Below are 20,702 nucleotides of genomic sequence, written 5' to 3' on the forward strand. Positions count from 1 at the left end.
ACATTTTCTTCTAACCTGGGATGAAGCATGTAATATTTTTCATTATTTAGATTTAGAATTTGAAGTAAAGTGTAAATGAATAGTAAATATATACTGTGATACTGTTTTTTAAGGCTTTTCTTTCATTTCTAAATGACACTGTTCAGTAACAAATGAATCATCTCACACGCTATGCAAACACCTTACTGCGTCATAACATGTGGCTACTTGTTTATTATAGAGAATGCACACCAGCGTTTATTTTCACAGATGACTGAGTTTGTCATGGTGATGCTTTTCACTCCTTTCAGTCGCTGCAAAGTGATTAAAGGCGACACAAAGGACCATCCTCCCACAATAACTTTGAACTTGCCTCAAAACAAGTTTGAAATGCCGGTTCTCACGAACGACAGCCCCAGAGGTGAAGTTTGTGAATCAAGCTATAGATTGCGAATGTGAGCCTCCCCCCACCCCGGAAGAAAGCGCTAATTAGCTCAGATGTCCGGGCAAATACACACCCCGTTGCACCCCGGGAGATGAGGAAACAAGTTGTTGTTTTACATCCACTGCTCATGCTGCATGAACAAGTTTTACCTCAGTTAAATTAATTAAAGTAATCTGTTCATAAAAAGACATATTACCTCATACGCTGCAACAACAGCTGAACAGTTTATAATTATGAGCTCATAACGTTATTTGTGGCAAATAAGGGAATCCCTTGGCTCTCCCAGCAGAGATGAAGCCATGCGGAAGCTTCTGTTCCTGGACTGGATCCGACACAGCGGGGACCACTCCGAAGTTGATTCTGATTGCACTGATCAAAAGAAGCACCGTGTCCCGATATTCCACCGGAGGCAAAGAAAATGAGACTTCAAAGACCTCCATACTAATCCCATTTGGATTATTTCATTAAGGACTCAACAATATTGGGTGCAAAACGAGACGAGGGTTGTCACATCGCTTGGTGACCTGGGGAAGGATACAGGTGTCTGTCCGGCATCTGTTTGAAATCACCCCCGCATCACTTCAGACTGCACAATACAAGGTCAACGCACAATCTCTCTTTTTATTTATTTCTCTTTTTTTGCATGGATGCATACATAAAATGCTGCTCCACAGTTATAGATTTTGGCAACTGCTCACTCTTCCCATTTGTTTTGGTTCATTGCACAGGTTGCTCTTTGTTCATTTAATTGTCATTCCTGGGGAACATTCCCCAGCTTGGTTTAGATTGGTTCATGATGCTGGAAAACAAGTAAGATATGATCGTAACCAGGCTGCAGCCACATTTTATGTTAGATGTGGAAGTGATCTCAAGCTAGGCTATAATTGGATCAAACCCCTTTGACCCCAAGGTGGTATTACTTTGCTTGATATACAGTCTATGTGTTTGTGTGTGGAAAAATGTGTAGAGTGTAGTTGTATGTTTATTAATCATGATGAAAGCATCCCTGATGTCAGCTCTCAGACAGTATCATGCACACACACTATTGTAATGGTTTTAACCTTTGAATTGCCTTTCTGAATCCTGTTTAATGTTTCCTTTTTCCAATAAAACATTGTTTTGTCTTAGAGTCTAAGAAATACACAACTTATTTTTTAACCTTTCCCATTCAAATGCTAAGAAAAGGACAAGTAAGAACATACCTATTCATATGTGCACAACCTAGTTATGTCATTTTATGACTTTTACACAATGCAAAAAATGGTCAGATTTTGTGATCTTTTACAGCTTTTCTCAAACGTTTGTTTCCACAAACATCTTCAGCTTGATTTGTTAGTGTAACCGGCAGTGTTGGGGTGCCAGGGTGCTCCTGTCAGGTTTTTATAGAGTTCATCTTCATTCTGTTTTAATTCGTTTATATGTTGAACATTAATCATTTGTTATAGGAGGGGTTTAGCCTATTTAAGGAGCCAGTTAAGGCCAGTAACAGGCCTCAGTTATTACTTAAAGTGTTCAGTGTGTGATTTGTTTGTGTAGTGATAGAAAGATGCCTTTCAAGCTGTGTTATTCCATTTCAGAAGGTGATTAACCTTTCCATTTGTTGTTATTGTTGGCAGTGTTTAATCATTGTATTTAGAGGGTTGAGTGAACTATGTTATGGTAAGTATTTCACTCCACCTCTGTTTTCAGTCCCATTGCAATAGGTGTAAGTCAAGCGCCAGTCTGCCTTTATTAACATTTGTGAATTTGAACATTCTACTGTAACAGGATTCCAGTGCTGCAGCAATTTGGTTGTGAAATTTCTTCACCTCCAAGATCATCACAGATTGCATAACATTAAAGTCTGGTCCTTTACTGCTGAGGCAGATAGTGGATAAAAGTCACCAACACCGTGACTCTGACTCAGTCGTAAAACCTTCTTTGGTATTAGCGTCAGGACAAAATCTGTGTTCTAGGAGCTTCATGGCATGGCCCAGTGTTTTTGCTCATATAATGTAAATTGTATGTTAAGCTGAAAACCAAACCATTTTCTTTGATGTATTGTCTGTTTGGCGGAAATATCTTTGCAGTTCGTAAGAGTGGGCAGTGTAACTGGTAGATTCTTTGGGTGCAAGTCCCCAGTTGGTATTGTCAGAAGATTTATGACAATATGCTTCCTGGTTAAATATTGTCCTAACTTAGTTTACTTGGACTGAGGACTGTTGATACCCCAAGTCCAGATGAGGACAAATGGCTTCTGTGATACAGACTGTGTTTTATTTTGGTAATGGGTCATCTGCAGTGGTGAATAAATTTGGTTTTCTCAGTTCTCCTTTTAAACCTCTGCCTTTTTTTTTTGCCATGGCAACCTTTAAAAAACACACACAAACATTGTACTAATTTGTGCTAGTACTGAGTTTAGCAATTTCCATCAAGAGAATTGTTTAGAAATGTGCACTATTGATAAAATCAAGAATTCTGTATGTAAATATGTAAATTGCTGTGGGCTTGGTAGTTTGGTATGTTTTTAAAATTTATCACAGATACAGGTGATGAGATGAATGTAGAGATTGTGGAGATTAAATTGTGGTTGTGGAGTAAAGTGTTTTGCTAAGTTATTCAAAGACAGCTACTTGTTGATGAGGGATTTTATTAAAGAACCTTAGTTCTCCATATGTTTGTCTGCCAGCAAGTATTCCCTACACAGTAAATTTCCCAGTGTTAAATCAGCAGTGTTAAAGTGTATTTACTCTAATAGAGTCATTATAACAACAGCTGGAGCAAAACGCCCCCCAGTGTGGGTGATGATTCCTGGAGTTAAAAGAGGCAGTGTCAACGTTACTCTAGAAAGCTCCTCCCACCACAGACTGGTTTTCAAACCAAGAGGATTTTTCACGACGCCATTTTCTTCACATCAGTTGCAGGGTAAGTTGTTCATATTTACTTATTAAACCAACAATTCGACATTTTAAGCACAGGTAGCACGTTAAAATAAGGTTACATTCCTTTTGTCCATGTTTATTATATATTTCATTTTGTACCAGAAGCAAATGTGACACTGTCTGTATGCTAATGTAAGGTTGTTAATTAGCTAAAAAAGTTGACTGATATCCGTGTTGGACTGTAAGGCTTGTTATCAAAATTTATTTCAGTGTGTAGTGGTGATTGTGTTGTGTTCTAGCATGTTCGAAATTCCATTAAATGAAACCCTCCATGTGTTGGGATCTACATATTAACATTAGCTAGCTAACTAGCATTTTGGCTAACCTCAGTGCGTGGGCAATTCGCTAGTTATCGTTAAATTTTAAATTACCTAACTCAAGCATTAACTAATTAAAATTTTACACTAAATGTTACATCTTTCTTTTTTTCTTTTTTTTGATACCTAGGTACCAGATATAGAGGTCGTTTTCAGTAAGGTTATTGTCTTATTTTAACTCGGCTGTCTTCAGCGATTTTACGGTTACAGGATTACAACCAGTAACTGTCAGCAGGTGTTATAAGCTTGATAAAATATCCAAAATGTCCAGGATTCAGTTTTTAATGCTTTTTTTTAGTAGTTTGAATTTAAGATGACAGCGTTTGTATTTATTGTGAGTTGATGGTATTGACAAAAGTTACCCTGCTGCTTTTTCCATTTTGGTTACCAGACTGTTCAGTATGTTAAACTAAAGATGAACAAAATACTGACTCCCTAGTGCTAAGTTAGGTCAGACAAATGGTAAAAAGTAGTAGTTATTATTTTAGTTTTGTATTAAGGATTATATCTTGACACCTTGTTACACTGACATAAAAGTAACATATAGTGTAAGAAATCACATTGCAAGGCTGTTTAGCCTTGTTTAGCCAAGAGGACATTAGACCACTGTTACAGCACGATCAGCGGGGCCTATCGCGCGGTGCCCCGCGCTTCACTCGGACTTTCTGACCACGTCATGATCCACCTAATCCCCGCGTACAGACAGAGGCTGAAGCTCTCCAAACCTGTCGTGAGGACTAAAAAACTGTGGAGCAACGAGGCTGTGGAGGAGCTTCGCACGTGTTTGGAGACCACAGACTGGGACACATTGAAGGCTGCTTCTAACAGCTTGGACGAGTTTACGGACACTGTCACCTCCTATATCCACTTCTGTGAGGACAGCATTGTGCCATCACGCACCAGGGTGAGTTATAACAATGACAAACCCTGGTTTACTCCTAAACTCAAAAAGCTGTGGCTGGAAAAGAGAAAGGCGTTCAGAAGCGGAGACAGGGACTGCTACAGAGAGGCCAAGTACAGGTTCACTAAAGAAGTGGACATTGCTAAACACCAGCACTCTGAGAAGATGCAGCAGCAGATCTCAGAGAATGACTCGGCCTCTGTGTGGAAAGGTTTTAGGAATATCACCAACTACAAGCCTAAAACCCCCCACTCCACTGATGACTTGCTCTTGGCCAACACCCTTAACGACTTCTACTGCCGTTTTGACGAGCCATCAGGCAGCCTTCACACCTCCAACGGCCCCAACAATAGAGGCACTTTGGACACTAATTCCCCCACCTCTCCCCCCTCCATAGAGCCATCACCACCTTCAAACTGTTCACCTACAACACCCCCCTCCTCACCCCACACAAAAGAGGATTTCACACCACCTCCTCCCACCACAACTCTTCATATTCATGAAGCAGATGTGAGGAAGCAGTTTAAGAACCTGAATGCTCGGAAAGCTCCCGGCCCAGACGGCGTGTCTCCTGCCACCCTCAGACACTGTGCAAACGAGCTGGCCCCAGTGTTTTCTGGCATTTTCAACTCCTCACTGCAGGCATGTCATGTGCCTGCCTGCTTCAAGTCCTCTACCATAATCCCTGTCCCCAAGAAACCTAGGATCACTGGACTAAATGACTACAGACCCGTGGCTCTGACATCTGTGGTCATGAAGTCATTTGAGCGCCTAGTTCTCTCCCATCTCAAGACCCTCACGGCCCCCCTCCTGGACCCCCTGCAGTTTGCATATAGAGCCAACAGGTCTGTAGACGACGCCATCAACATGGCCCTACACTTCATCCTGCAGCATCTGGACTCCCCAGGAACCTACGCCAGGATCCTGTTTGTGGACTTCAGCTCTGCCTTCAACACCATCCTTCCAGACCATCTCCGAGGCAAGCTTTCCCAGATGAATGTGCATGATCCCATCTGCCGGTGGATCACTGACTTCCTGACGGACAGGAAGCAGCATGTAGCATGAAGAATGTCTCGGACTCCCGGACCATCAGCACCGGCTCCCCTCAGGGCTGTGTTCTTTCTCCTCTGCTCTTCTCCCTGTACACCAACTGCTGCACCTCCACCCACCAGTCTGTCAAGCTAATCAAGTTTGCAGATGACACCACCGTTATTGGGCTCATCTCGGACGGGGATGAGTCTGCCTACAGGAGGGAGGTTGAACGTCTGGTGTCCTGGTGCAGCCACAACAACCTGGTGCTGAATGCCCAGAAGACAGTGGAGATTATTGTGGACTTCAGGAAGCACACAGCTCCACTCCCCCCCCATCATCCTGACTGACACCCCCATCACCTCTGTGGACTCATTCCGCTTCCTGGGTATCACCATCACCCAGGACCTGAAGTGGGAGCCCACCATCACCTCCGTCATCAAGAAAGCCCAGCAGAGGATGTACTTCCTGAGGCAGCTGAAGAAATTCAACCTGCCAACACGGACGATGATGCAGTTCTACACTGCAATCATCGAGTCCATCCTCACCTCCTCCATCACCGTGTGGTACGCTGGAGCCACTATCAGGGACAAACAGAGACTGCAGCGTGTTGTGCGCTCTGCTGAGAAGGTGATTGGCTGCAGACTCCCATCTTTGCAGGACCTGTACACCTCCAGGACACTGGGGCGTGCAGCCCGGATCTCAGCTGACCCTTCTCACCCCGGACACAGTCTGTTTGACCTGCTCCCCTCAGGCAGGAGGCTCCGGTCCATTCGCACCAGAACCTCTCGCCATAAGAACAGTTTCTTCCCCTCTGCTGTTGGACACATGAACAATAACCATATGACTGTCCCCGCCACTAACACATGACCCTACGCTGTGTCACTGCATCATTCCATGTTTGGCACTGATCACCACCTGCACTCATGTATATATCTTTCTACGTAGCACTTTTAATTCTTATTCCTACTTTTATTTTTTCATGTCTATTTAAGTGCTATTTATGACAGCATGTTTGCACTGAAGCACCGCAGCAATTTCCTAATGTTGTAAACCTGCTCAACATTTGGCAATAAACCCCTTTCTGATTCTGATTCTGATTTATGGGACTGTTTTAATATTCACATTTTCTGTTTACTGTAGTTCAATGAAGAGCACTGACTATAAGAAATTACGGTCTACAGGAAGCATGCTGCTTAAAGCAAAACTCGGAGGTGTGCAGAAATTCGTTAGAGTATCTGAGCCAAGCCTTAAGGAGTTTTTGATTGCCGGTAAGAAACCAACATTGTATTAAAAAGGTGTACAAGGGGCTTTAAGTTCTTTTTGTTATTTAGTCTCTTCAAACTGCATTTTATGATTAATTGAAAATGATCTGTGTTTTGGAAGCATCTTAGTTATGAATGTATATTTAGTGGGGGGAAAACTGCATAATGTGAGTGTCACTCCTTTTAATCTACCACTTATCAAGCATGTTAGTGGCGCTTAATAATTTAGCCTTTGTTTATCTGACTCATTTTTGAAAGAGTATCTTGAAATGATCTTCATTTTAAGCTACAAAACATTAAATGTCATGTCTTTTTGTTTACACAAACTTGTGTGCTTGTTTCCAGCATTTGCAAAGTTTGGTGCGCCAGCCGTAACAGAAGGAGTGAAAGTTTTTGATAGTTCAGGGACTGAGTTGGATGAGGATGTTTTTGAGGATATAGTAACAGATCCCTCAACCGGGGTACTAACCATCAAATATGAAACAGGTTTGTTTGAGTGATTTGTGTTTCATTGGATGTCTTTTTTTAGTGTCATTATTACATCGTTTAATCAAAGAGTGTATAAAATGAGTCTATGGAGGGACGATGTAAACTGATTTGTTTTTGCTCCTATTTTTAAGGTCTGGAAACATCTGTTGCAGAAGTGTCTCCTGAGCGGTTCCAGTTATCATCGCCACATTCATCAGATTCACAGGATATGGTCATCCTTTCAGACAGCCCTTTGAGGAAACGTCAGAAGCTGGATGCAGAAGCTAAGCAAGTAAGAGTTAAATGATTTCCACATTCTTCTAATAGTGTCTTTTTTGTTTGTAGTTTAAGTGTTCTGAACTGCGGTGGTTATATCAACCTGTAGAATATTTTTATTGTGTTTTCCAGTTGGTGGAATCCATTCTCACAAGCAAACCTGGTGGAGAACGTATAATAAATGAGTACAATCGGACCAAGTCCCTGGTGGATGAAACCAGAAGAAAAATGGTCAACATACTGGTAGCTGACATGACAGAAAAAAATGGGTAATTTATTTCTGGCCCTGTGATTTTTACTATCATTTTCAAATTATTTTAAATCTCTATTAATTCCAGGGAAGCTGACTAGTTCTTTTCCTTTTGATCTTGCAGTACATCACCACCACGGCAGGTAAAAGAAATGTATGCCAGAGGAATTGTAACCTTTTTCCCTTACCTCAGTGACCCGTACTCAAAAAATGGCTATGTAAGTAGCTAACAGCAATAACTGATACAACTAAAATCAAAATTTTAAATCCTGCCAAAATTTATGTCCTCATCAACTGTTCATGGTCACATAACTTACTGATAAATTAATAAACAAAATGTCTGTATGTCTCACTCTCCAAGGAACATTATTATGATGGCGAGAAGGAACATTATTATGATGGCGAGAGTGGCACTGGGTACTTGGCCTGGAGGATTAAAACCATACAGAGATGCACTGCTAAAGAGAGGCGATTAACATCTGGAGGTAACACTTATAATTCAGTGGAATCATATAATACAGTTCCAAATTGTGGTTCTGTATTAATAATGGTTATCAAATGTTATTATTAGTTTTGATAAAGTTGTATTTCATATTGTCTAGCACCAGGAGATGGATCATCGGGTGAAGATCAGTGTGGTGGACCAACTGTCAGACGAGAGTTGCAGTTTGTTACAGAGAACGTGCTGAGTGAGGATGAGTGCAAGGAAGCAATCGCTCTGATGAAACATTCAGCTGATGAAGACACAGTCAAGAAGAAGATGAAGTTGACATTTGTTTATCGACACAACATGGTCCTTGACCCCCTGCTGTCAAGCAACATACTGTCTGTGTTTCCACGTTTCAAAGATATCAAAGGCTTGGTGAATATTTTTCATTACATTGACAATGTAAACACATTTTATTTTTTGCAGATAGCAGATATAATTCTCTGTTCTCTATCCCTGTTACAGATCGAACAGGATTTTGTACTGATGTTTGGTGAAGATGTATCAGGCAGGTTGCTGGAGAGGTGGCCAACAACATTCAAAAGAAAGATTATCCAACAAGGCAGGAAGCTTCCTTCTACCAGTGACCTGGAAGAACTCTTGCTGGCAGCTGACTCTCCTGAGGATGCCACTGAAGTTAATGCTGACATTGGTGAGCTGTTATTTCTTTAATTAGAACATTCACAGGATATATAATGTTTGTCACAGAACAGCTGTCCTTTTGTATTTTGGGTCTACTCAAACATTTTGTCAATGCAGATGCATTGAAATTTGTTATTGATGAGGATGATTCAACTTTATTAAAAACAAATATTTTTTTCAGGCTGGGACAGTGACCTCGCAGCGATTCTATTGCTATTACATTTGATTCCACCATCTGGTCAGGGTCGGAAGAGACCAGGAAAGGTGTCAGCTTCTCAAGCAGAAAGGCATCTTGTGGTCTTCAAGAAGGTTTGTTTCTTTTCTATTTTTATGGTATGAATTACCAGTTTAAGAAACACTTGATTCTTATTGTCTGTCTGTATTTGTCTTTTCAGACTGGAACAAATATCCAAGAGCACCTTGATGCCATCACTACCAGCACTCAACCCTACCTCCTGCCTGTTGGGGTGAAAAAGCATGACATCCACCAGTTCTTCATTATTCTTGACAAGAATGCCATACCATGCAAGTCTACCTCTTCACTTGGTGCTTTTGATGAACTGTTTAAAGCACATTTTGTGTTTAGCACATCTTACAACACCATGCTTCACAACATGTACACGTTCATCCAAACCACAGTGTACAATATAGATGTTGGCAAAATCAAAGAAAGTCCCAGAGTTGCTGAAATAAGGACAAGGTTGCTTCGTTAGGGCTTGAAGGTTAATTCTCCATCATGAAGTGTTTTGTCTGTCAGGCTGAGTTTACTGGTTCAAACATGCTTGTTAGGCATTTACGGTTAGTCCATGGTTACTTACCTGGAAGAAATCTTCGCCTTAAATGTGCCCAGCGTGACTGTGGCTGTGTGTTTGGCACTTTTTCAGGTTTTAGAAAACATTTAAATACCAAACACCTTAACTATTTCGACCAACAGGCTGACACTGATGTTAATTTACAGCCTGATGTGGCAGTTAAAGAAGTTAGCACTACAGGGGAGGTGGTGTCAACTAATGTAGAAGAAACACCCACAACATCTGAAATGTTGAAAAGTTCAAATAAGAGCACTTTGGATATGTGTGCCTCTACTGTTGCACAGCTCAGGGCAGCTGGATTAAGCCAATCTACTGTGAATAGTTTTGTCTCCTCAATGGAGGAAGTGTTTTTTGAGATTCATACTCAGGCTAAAGATGCAGCTTTACAGAGCTTACCTTCACAGGACACTACAAGTAAAAAGAAATTAGAGCAGTCATTCAAAAACTTTGAAAATCCATTTACACTGTTAAATTCAGAAGCTAAACGAAATAGGCACTTTAAACAAAAATGGGCAACTGTTGAACCTGTTGAAATGGTGCTTGGCACAAGATTTGACAGTAGAAGAAACAAGATCACAGGGACTTTTGATCAAGTCATTGTAACCGATAGGTTTGCATATGTTCCTATTTTGGAAACACTGAAAACTATCTTTCAAAACCACCATGTTGTCGACATGTTCAAGTCGAGGAATATGTTCAGAGAAGGTGTGTATGCAGACTTAATCGATGCTGCCTATGTTAAAAGATGTCCCCTATTTTCTGCAGAAAAAGATGCCTTACAAATTCAACTGTTTTATGATGACTTTGAAACTGCAAATCCCCTGGGCTCTAAAAAGGGTGTACATAAATTAGGTGCAATATACTTTACACTAAGGAATTTTCCTCCAATCTTTAATTCGTTGTTGGTCAATATTCATTTGTGTGCTCTTTTTCATGCACAAGACTCAAAGCGTTATGGCTTTAATTCAATCCTTGAGCCACTTGTCAATGATCTGAAAGTTCTTGAGACAGAGGGACTGAAACTTCCCATGTTTAAACACTTGGTTCATGGCACTGTAATCCAGGTCACTGGGGACAATCTTGGCTTGCATAGTCTGTTTGGGTTCGTGGAGTCATTTGCAGCTCGATATTGTTGTCGTTTTTGTCTGCTTGAGAAGGATTGTTTTCAAAGTGTGTTCTGTGAAGATGATTCTGGTGTTGCACTAAGAACTCTTGATATGCATAAGCAGCACTGTGAAAGTGTACAAAGAGATCCTACGCTACCTCATGTATGTGGTGTGAAACGCACTTGTCTCTTGAATTCACTTAAATATTTCAACACAGCCAACAATTTTTCTGTAGATATCATGCATGACATTTTGGAGGGAGTTGCTCAGTTAGAGGTGAAACTTGTGCTGCAGTACATTCAGGAGAACTTCCTAAGTGCTGAACAACTTGCTGGTAGAATACATGCCTTTGACTATGGCTTCAATCAGCAGCGAAATCGCCCACCAAGGGTAAAGTTGTTTGATGGCAGTAATGATTTAGGACTAAATGCAATTCAATCTTGGTGTTTATTGCGTAATGTACCTTTGATGTTTGGCGATTTGGTACAGGTGGGTGATAGCTACTGGCATCTTCTACTTCTGCTTCTACAAATTGTCAATATTGTGTTTTCACCAGTGCTGTCAGAAGGTATGACCATCTACCTCAAACATTTAATTATTGATCATCATCAGCTCTTTAAGCAGTTATTTCCTACACTCAGTCTCCTACCAAAGCATCACTTCATGATACATTACCCTCGCAGTATACGAAATATTGGCCCAATTCTGCACATGTGGTGCATGCGTTACGAAGCCAAACATAACTTCTTTAAGAAGCAATTAAAAAGCTTTAAAAACATTACAATGACATTGGCCAAGAAACACCAAAGTTGTATGGCCATGTATTGGGAGTCTTTTAGCCTCGAAAGATTTGCTTTAGGACCAGGAAAGATGGTGACACTTGGAGAGCTGAAAGAAGGTCCAGAAATTGCTTTAAAATTTGGAGCTGCGTTGTCTACCAGTGTTTTTTCAGCTAAGTGGATAAAACATCATGGTACAGAGTACCGCACTGACTTTATCATCTGTACAGAGGTAGTGTCTGAGATTCCAGTGTTTTATAAGATCAAAAGTATTGTTGTGAAAGATGACATTGTATTGCTCTGTGGAAAACTGATGGAAACCCTGTGTTTTGATGACCATTATCATGCATTTAAGGTCAGAATGCACCCCAATATGGTGCTGAAGGTGTTGAACATAAAAGAGCTGTGTTACTTCAAACCATTTGATCTTCAAATGAAGTATGGCACTTCTGATTCCTCCCTGTATGTGGTTCCATATTGTCATTTTATGCCGAACTAAATTCATTGTTTTAAAGTGTTTTATGACTGTTTTGTGTATGTAGTGTTTTATGTACACTACATGAGATGTTTTAATATTTTGAGCCTGACATCAAAATAAAGCCGTTAAACGTATTATCTAGTTGTGGTTTTTGCTTACTTGTTTTATATTTTAAAGCATTATTAGAAACCAGGTTTTCATGCTGGAAGAGGAAGAGTTTTAGTAACACTACTTGGTGTAAAATTAATTTAAAATTTTACTCTATGAGAGCTAATTTTTCACAAGAAAAAGTGTATGAATAACATAGTATAGAGTAACATCAACTCTCATCAGAGTTATTTGAACCCCCAGTGTTAACTTGAAATAACTCAATTCAGTGTTAAAAATCAGTGGAATTTTACTCAAATAGAGTTAATTTATCACTATAATAGAGTAAATAATATGACACTACTAGTAGTGTTAGGTTCATTTAACACTCTGCGGTGTTACTCAGTGTTAAATTTTTACTCTATTTAGAGTTAATTTTACTCTAAAATTGTAACACTATACAAAGAGTTGATTTAACACCAATTCCGAATAGGACCAAATAGACTCGGGACCAGTGTTAAATTTAACTCTTTAAGTGTTATTTTAACACTCCGAATTTTACTGTGTACCAGTGTCAGTTTTATCAGGAAGAGACCTATGTTTGATTCTTTATTTTGGAATAAAAACACATTCCAGTGTCGGTGTGAATGCTTCTGGGCACCAAGTGGAAACGAGAGAAACGCTTAGCGGAGTCTGCTGTTAACTTATCGTGGGTTTGGATAAAAACAGCTGTGTATGAGATTAAATAAATGCAGTGGTCTAAATTTTCAGGAGGTTTGCTGTGCCTCAGTTGCTAAAGGTCAGCAGTGAAACTGAGTTCAGGTTAACCATATTAAACTGTAGCCAAGAGCCTGGGTGGCTGTGAAAGCAAAGGAATAATGCCTGCAATATTCAGTTGAAATAATTCAGAATAAGCATGTGTAAATATACCAGTATGTCGCAACAAAAGTACTTTTGAGCTGTGGCACTATTTGGTTGATGACCACAAAGTGCTCTTCTCCTCTATGTCTGTTTTAACAACCTTTATTACTGTCACTCATGGCTATGTTGTAGCGTTTAGGTTCTCCCGTCAAACTAAAACAAGTTCAAGAGCACCGTTTTAACATGTAGTGACAGGAGACCCGCTTCTTTTCAAAGATTCGGCACTTTGGGATTCATAAGAGCCAGCTCTCATAAGGCCGCCAACTTTTAGCCTAATTTAGCAAATATGACAGTTTTGTGTTGGTGAGTTTTTTCTTTTCTTATTTTGTGGTTTTATAAAAACCTTATTTTTATGCATTTACCACTAGTAGGGTGAACATGAATGGAGTAAAACCCCTGGTTTGACATTTTTTTCCTCCACTATGGAAAGTGGCTAAAGGTCACTGGCTACCATTTTAGCTAGCTTTTCATCCTTCTTACTGTTTGGCTGGCATCATTTTTCCTTTGAGTATCAGAAGGTCGTGGTTGACCTGCAGTTATCAGCAGGACAGGTGATGCTGCAGCACTTGACCCAAAACTGGACTCTGTTCCAGATTAAGCGGGTAAGTGGTTGGCATCTACAAGGATGTCTTTGAAGATCTGTTGTTGACCCTGGTCTGGCAGATATTTTCATTTTCCATTCTGCACTCAGCTTTGCAGGCTCTAATGTCATTGATATCATGCAGCTAGTTGCTCATACTGCTTCAGTTTTCTCTCATTTCTTCACTTTTTCCGGACAAGGTTGCGTCCTAACCGAACGTTAACAGTGAGTGTTTCTGAGCGTCTGCCCCTCCCTCCTTGTTTAGCATAATTGTATGATCCTAATCTGTCTTGGCACTTAACTGGGTACATGGTTTGCCCATCAAAATAAAATCCGGCCCCTGCTAGCAGGGGATATTCAGCAGAGGTGCTCATGAGAGCAAAAAATCTGATTTAAAGCCCGCTCGTTCATAAACAACACATCACTTGTAACATGAGGGGAAAATGCTGCAGTGCTAGAGATGAGTGTTGTATTACATATATTCTTGCATATTTACCTCAAAGTTGTTAGTGTTGTGAAACATTGCGTTTGTGTATTCTCTACCTGCTTTATGCTCTGCTTAGCTGTCCTTGTTCTGTCATTAGCTACAATCTGTCTGACTGCAGGAGAAGAGCCTCTCTGAAGAGGTGTCTGAGCCCAACAACAACATCCTGGTCAACATAACAAGAAAGGGTGAGCAACTGAACTTTCAAACTGAGATTAGTAGTAATTTATTTGTAGAATAAGTAAAATGGATGAAGAAAACAGATGAAGAAAAAATAATATGCCAGATTTAAAATCTGTGACAAAAGGACACTTAGACGAGCGTTATTATATTTGGGTGACATACAAGTAACCTGCCACATTGTAGAAAACTGAAAAGAAGCACACCAATGACCGTTTGATCAATGTCAATTTATAAAAATATATTCATTCATATATTCATATATATATTTATATATCTCAGAAAAACAAAACTAGTGTGACAGAGTTCCCTGTTCTCAGTGTTTTTCCAAAACCTCCCAGCTGTTTGACAAGTTGAGAGGTTTTCTGGTAGTTGAATCCTGTCAGTACTTTATTTATACAGGAAAAGTGTATGTGTAGTGTTAATTTTCTGATACATATTTATCCTTGTTTATTGATTAATCCGCTACACTTGATCAAGTTTATAAAATAATACAGCACCAGACGAATTTAAGTTTATTGGCTTTGAGGTCATTGAGTACAACATTTAGCAAATGTAACATTGCAACTTTTTAAAAAAAATGTATATCTGACAGACAGTATGATGTATGCACAGGTCCTGGCCTGTATTTTAGGTTAAGAACAGTCTTAACATTAACCAGCCACAAGGGAAAATCTTATGAAATACTGAACTGTATATCTGACTATAAACATTTATATGCTAACATCCATATTACACTCCATTTAAACCCAACTGAATATACATACATAGCATAAATACACGTGGATGAAATACGTTCTTGACAGCTTACAGGTCACTTGCCAGATTTCTTCTTTGCCTCATGTTCAATGAAACTCTCTTTAATGCAGTTAAGTGTTAGCTGTGCTTTAGGACATAAACCTAGTCTAACAATAAGCTGAAGAGCTTTGATGTCTCTAAGAGCTTCAAAGATGAGAGGTTTTTCCTCTTAATCATTAATCATACCCTTGAAGCGGGAAAGTTTTTGAACTGAAATACAAAAAGACTATTTTTAATAAGGATGATAATGTGGATTCATCTAGGCCAAGCCCCCACTGGGATTTCCAAAAAATAAAGACTGTACAAGTGGACGCTGGAGTCCAGCATGAGCAGAGGGGTTCCTCTATAAAAACTCAGCTGGGTAATTGAAACCCAATCACTATAAACAAACTGGTGGGATATTAAAAAGTCATGTAAACAGTGTAACTGTGACAAACAAGCTTCATCTTATATCATCATAAACTATCTGGTCACTTTTGCAAAATCCTTTCTATCTAAATAAAAGTACTTACTCATGACATACTACATACATCCAAGACTAACTGTGACATCCAATCTCCTTTGCTTTTGTTTAGCCTTAAATCACTGTTAACTAAATAGTTTGAATGGATGGCAGATGTTTGCCATGGCGGACATTTAAAACTATGTAAACCAAGTAATAAAGTGGGAATTCAATAAGTGCTACGAGGTCGTCCTCTCTTTGCGTTCCTTCTTGCAGTTTTATACAGCTCAGCCAGAGCATTCCAGTTTCCAAAAGTTTGCTTGCTTTTTGAATAAATGTAAAACAAACCCAAAGACATAAAAGAAGATCTAACCCAAAACAGCACTTCTCAAAACCCTGAGGGGGATCTTTTATCTCTCTCCTTTTTTTACCGGCATTATTAGCATAAGGTCATTATATTCCCAACATTGTCAGGAAGAGAATCCGCGCTCCTCCAGGAGTAAGTTTAATATTTCTTAATTTGGCCGATTCTTTTGGAATCATCCAGAACTGTAATCTGATTAAAACTCTCGTTTGCGTTTGAAGTCTGTGAAAATGAGGAATCAATTACAGAGCACACACCCATTTATTCCTCTGTTCCTGGAGAAGCACAGCCATTTGCCTCATTTTAACTGTGTCAGTGCTCTGTGATTAATTAGCCACAGTGCAGGCACACACATCTCAAAAAGCCTCCAAACACCCTCCAGCTTGTTAGCACAACCTGCCAACTGCAGTTAATGTTCCCACCTGTTCATGTGAGGACCAAAACACTCCCCCCCTCTTTCATCTGTGTGATGTTCATCATGCTGAGTTGACTGCAGCACAGAGAGGGCAATCATTTCCTAGTCCCGTGGAATCACTTAATAATAAGCTATTTTGGCTACTTGGCCCCCGAAACAATGGCTTTTATTACAGTATCAATATGTTCTGTGAAATAGAAAAATTCTTTACTCTAATGTGTTCCAGAGAGTTATTGAAATTAATAGGAGTTTTTATTCCACCTGCTTAAACTCACAGCTTACAATGACTGCTCTTTTCCCTTTTTTGGCAGTGCCTTCCAATCTTACTGGCTCCAGGCTGGATTCACCACTGGATCACTGAGGCTCATAATGTATTGGTTTGGCAAAACTGTAGATGACTTGCATGTTCAGAAATGTATAACAGAGTTTTAGCAAATAAGAGGACATAACAACCATGGCCGTCTATAGTTGGTTATTGTATCTTTAATAGCTTAGCTAATGGAGCTCTAATTCGGAATGTTATCCAGAGCAGCCATGTTACTTAAGTGTTTTACTCTTTATATCCAAGTTGCTAAAAATTACTTTACAACAGGCATCTGCTTAAACTCTATTCATTTCAAGCGTGTCACATCTGGAGAAAAACTAAATGTGGTATAATCAGTGTTGGGCAAGTTACCTTGAAAAAGTAATTAATTATAGTTATTAGTTACTACTTCAAAAACGTAACTGAGTTACAAGATTCTAAAACAAATTAATTACTTGAAAAGTAACTATTGGTTTACTTAAAAAAAAAAAAAAAGTCTAACCCCCTGGGGTCCAGGGTATAATTGGCCATTTTTAACTACTTTTGATGCTAAACCAACTCAGAGCGCACCTATAGCTCACCAAGATGTGCTGGGAACCCTTACCCTGTAGGCTTGTGCAGGGGCCTGGGTTCAGTTTTGCCCCAGACAATTTCCTGAGTGTCATTTCCCCCGACACTCTTTCCTCTGGTTTCCTGTCCACTCTCTGCACTGTACCATCAATAAAGGCAAAGTGACAATATAAATCTGAAAAAGAAAAAAAGCAGCTCCAGACATTTTGTCACTTTAATAAGACAGCAGAGTGAACGCCTGCCACAGACTCTAGAGAAGCCACTTCCACTGAGAGATTACTGAGTTCCTAAGTATGTAAATAAGAGGGATGGATGCATTAACACCTTCTCAATCTCTGTTTGAAAATGAGCTTAGAACATCCTGCGGCGGTTTAAACAATGCGATCAGTGTAAAACGTTTCTTGGCTACTTTCAGGTCTCAGATAACTTGAATTTATCCGACTGTCCAGGCAGTCTGTCTGTTTTTGCTAACACTTCGTCAAATCTCTGCAATTACCTGGTGAATATACTATTTTTAGAAAATAGAAACTAATATATTTTTCTCTCACATCTTGACCTGAACTAAAATGTCATCCTGATGATATTCTGTTTTTCTGACGCTCACGCTCACCGACTGCTTTCTTACTTTGGGCTGATTGGTGTCATTGGTAACTCCTCACTGACCTCTTGAGAAAGGCCTGTGCATATTATTCTTCTGATAAGACCCAAGGTTGCTTGCTTGTTGTTTTTCCTTTACATGATCGCAGGCTCAAGGGCTTGGGAGCAAGACATCCATCTGAAGTTGTTAATGGCACCTTACTTAGAAGCTGTGCAGACACCTGTGCGTGTAGATGGGTGAATTATGCACTGCAAAGTGTTTTAAAGTGTGAGTTTATGTCAAAGGAAAACAAAACAAAATATTTGAAATGCCTCATCCTTCTCTGGACCCCCCTATTGGAAGGAAATGAAGAATTTCCTGCAGGGTCAATTCTGGTCCTTGTCAACTATTTTGGGTATCTCTGCTCTTTCCTGTTTCTGTTTTCAGAGTTTTGTTGGTGCAACATAAAAACCTGCAATACAGCAGCAGGTGCCATCAAAGGTTCAAAGGGACTGACCTATAATTTACTGGGGGCCTTTTTCTCGGATCAACCGTTAAGACGACCCCCCCCAACATACACACACACCTCTGACCACCCTCCACATGCACTCATACACACATAAAAAATAATGAACACAATGAAAGGACTTTAATCCTTGAACTTGACAATAGGATTACAGTGTTGAAGAGCATTGCCATCACTATTGTACTTCCTGCCCCCTCCGTGTCATCTGAACTGTTTCAAATCCTTTCAAAAGGCAACGCTCTGCGGTGGCACGAGCCCTCCTGCTGCTGTCATCCTCTGAACTGTACCCTGATGTCTAACTCAAGCAGACAGCTTTACTTGGGCAAAAATTAATGTCTGCACTACTGGAACTTATAAACGATGCGTTTTAGGACCCTTTCTTCTCCTAATTGGTAATTGTGAGAAAAGGAGAGGATGACTCATATCTGAATTATTCACATGCAGCGGCTTGGTTACTGTGCTGTGACACTAGACAGCCTGCAGCACGGAAGAGGAAGCTGCTTAGATTGGTGGGTTACCACAACACCTGTCTATTAAATCTGAGTTTTAACATCAGCTTGAAAATAAATATGATGACCGTCCGCATGTTTTTTATTATCAACAAGTCACACAAAAACAAGCAATAAATGCCTCCAAACTATTGCCTGCTTATTCAAACTTGACTTTTCTGAAAAGTGAGCATGGATGAACTCCAGAGTGGCACTGGGTTGCTTCTTTGTTACCAGAAATACGGACAGCTTCATACATTCTTCATACACTCATTAATACACATTTTTAATGTGCTACACTTTAATAAGTACAACTTTATACCTTCTCAAATTCACATCAAGGATGTGCAGCCAGGAAATCTGCAACGACTATGATACTCAGTGTTGGGGAGTAACGGAATACATGTACCGCCGTTACGTATTTAAAATACAAAATATGAGTAACTGTATTCCGTTACAGGTACCGTTTAAAAAGGTGGTATTTAGAATACAGTTTATTTGTTGGGTCAGGACTGTTTGGGTTTTGTTTGACAGCTACGTTCTGTAGTTCCAGGCGGCAGCGTTGCGGTTGCCATGGTTACAGGGTGAACGCTCTCGCTCTGCGTGTTTCCTGGGTGAGAGAGTGCCTTTTTGTTGTTGTTGTTGTGCTAAGCTAATAGGCAGAATGCTACAGGTATAGCTCTAAAGAATGTAGCATCATGGGCAGTGTAGTCCGTGCTGCAGGGAGAATGGACTGCCATACTCGTTATGTGTTTGTGAGCACGAGGTGGGAGAAAAAGGAGAGTCGAAAAGTATCAGAGTTATCATCGAGCAGAAATGGGAGCTGGAAGCATGTAAATATAATAATAACCACTGCAGCCAACAAGAGTACATGACGAGCCAAGTTGTAAGTAAGCTATTAAAACTCGACTGTACGCTTTGTTCGCGCTTTCCTCCGAAACTTACTTAAGTTCTAAAATTCCCTTGGAGCAGCCTTTCAACGCCTCTCTCTGTCTCTCGCAAGCAGAGTTGACCCACACAACAAAGTAAAGCTATTTTTCGGCTACGAGCCCGACACGGAACCCGTATTAGTCAGAGGTCCCTTTACTACGGTTCGGAGCCGTGGACCTTCAGTAATAGTAATAAATCACACAGCAATAGTACATTCATGTAGTTGTAAAATGCATGATAATATGTTAAGTAATCCAAAGTATTCAGAATACGTTACTCTCATTGAGTAACGTAACGGAATACGTTACAGAATACATTTTAGGGCATGTAATCTGTATTCTGTAATGGAATACATTTTAAAAGCAACCTTCCCAACACTGACGATACTATCATGTCAATATGAACCAAAATCTGTGAGGACCTTATTAAAAATCTCTGCACCAGTTCTGAACCCGGTACTAGTGAGGTCTGGCTGATGATGTGGTCAGTGAGTGTACATGTGAAGCTCTGCCTGTCTGTCAAATGTGGACAGTTTTGAATTCTTTTCAGTGCTCTTGGAAGGAGACTGTCCTCTAGAAAAAAGTTAAATGTTGTAAAGTTAAAGACAGACTTTTTTTTACTCATTTCAATCTGTAAATGCAGAAAAAACGCTAACATCCTGTTGATTATCAAGTTCATTTTACTCATTTCATTTTTTAACTTGTTTAAACTCAACCCAGTGACTTTTTCAGTGGTATACAGCATCCAGCAGGACATATTTTACATCATGTGCTTTCTCACTGTTGGAAATGACCTGGTTTAGGTAAGAAGGCAGCGTAAAAACAGTATGGAGCTGTGAATTCACAAGACTATACCTGTGCATTTCTCACATTGTTGCAAAC

At 39.9% G+C, this 20,702-nt stretch overlaps 1 protein-coding gene across 2 annotated transcripts; it reads left to right on the forward strand.

Annotated features, from left to right (window-relative positions):
* Positions 1-5,634: 5,634 nt before the first annotated feature.
* On the forward strand, positions 5,635-12,282 carry LOC145430284 (uncharacterized). Of its 2 annotated transcripts, none has more exons than XM_080305065.1 (10): positions 5,635-6,863; positions 7,203-7,343; positions 7,478-7,617; positions 7,734-7,870; positions 7,976-8,069; positions 8,213-8,336; positions 8,454-8,713; positions 8,804-8,990; positions 9,162-9,289; positions 9,376-12,282. In XM_080305065.1, the coding sequence occupies exons 1-10, from the start codon at positions 6,740-6,742 to the stop codon at positions 9,691-9,693; spliced, it is 1,653 nt and encodes a 550-aa protein (XP_080161191.1). In that variant the 5' UTR covers positions 5,635-6,739; the 3' UTR covers positions 9,694-12,282. The 2 variants fall into 2 exon arrangements, with proteins under 2 accessions (XP_080161191.1, XP_080161195.1); XM_080305069.1 differs by having other exon boundaries at positions 8,237-8,336.
* The last annotated feature ends 8,420 nt before the right edge of the window (positions 12,283-20,702 follow it).

This window comes from Astatotilapia calliptera, chromosome 2 (genome assembly GCF_964374335.1).
Source record: "Astatotilapia calliptera chromosome 2, fAstCal68.1, whole genome shotgun sequence".
Taxonomy (NCBI): Eukaryota; Metazoa; Chordata; class Actinopteri; order Cichliformes; family Cichlidae; genus Astatotilapia; species Astatotilapia calliptera.

What these genes read in the sequence shown, in the direction of transcription:
- LOC145430284 (XM_080305065.1), top strand. Translation starts at nt 6,740, where the DNA reads ATGAAGAGCACTGACTATAAGAAATTACGGTCTACAGGAAGCATGCTG. An exon ending in AACCATCAAATATGAAACAG is followed by an intron (nt 7,344 to 7,477) that starts GTTTGTTTGAGT and finishes CCTATTTTTAAG; the next exon opens with GTCTGGAAACATCTGTTGCA. An exon ending in TCAAAGATATCAAAGGCTTG is followed by an intron (nt 8,714 to 8,803) that starts GTGAATATTTTT and finishes TCCCTGTTACAG; the next exon opens with ATCGAACAGGATTTTGTACT.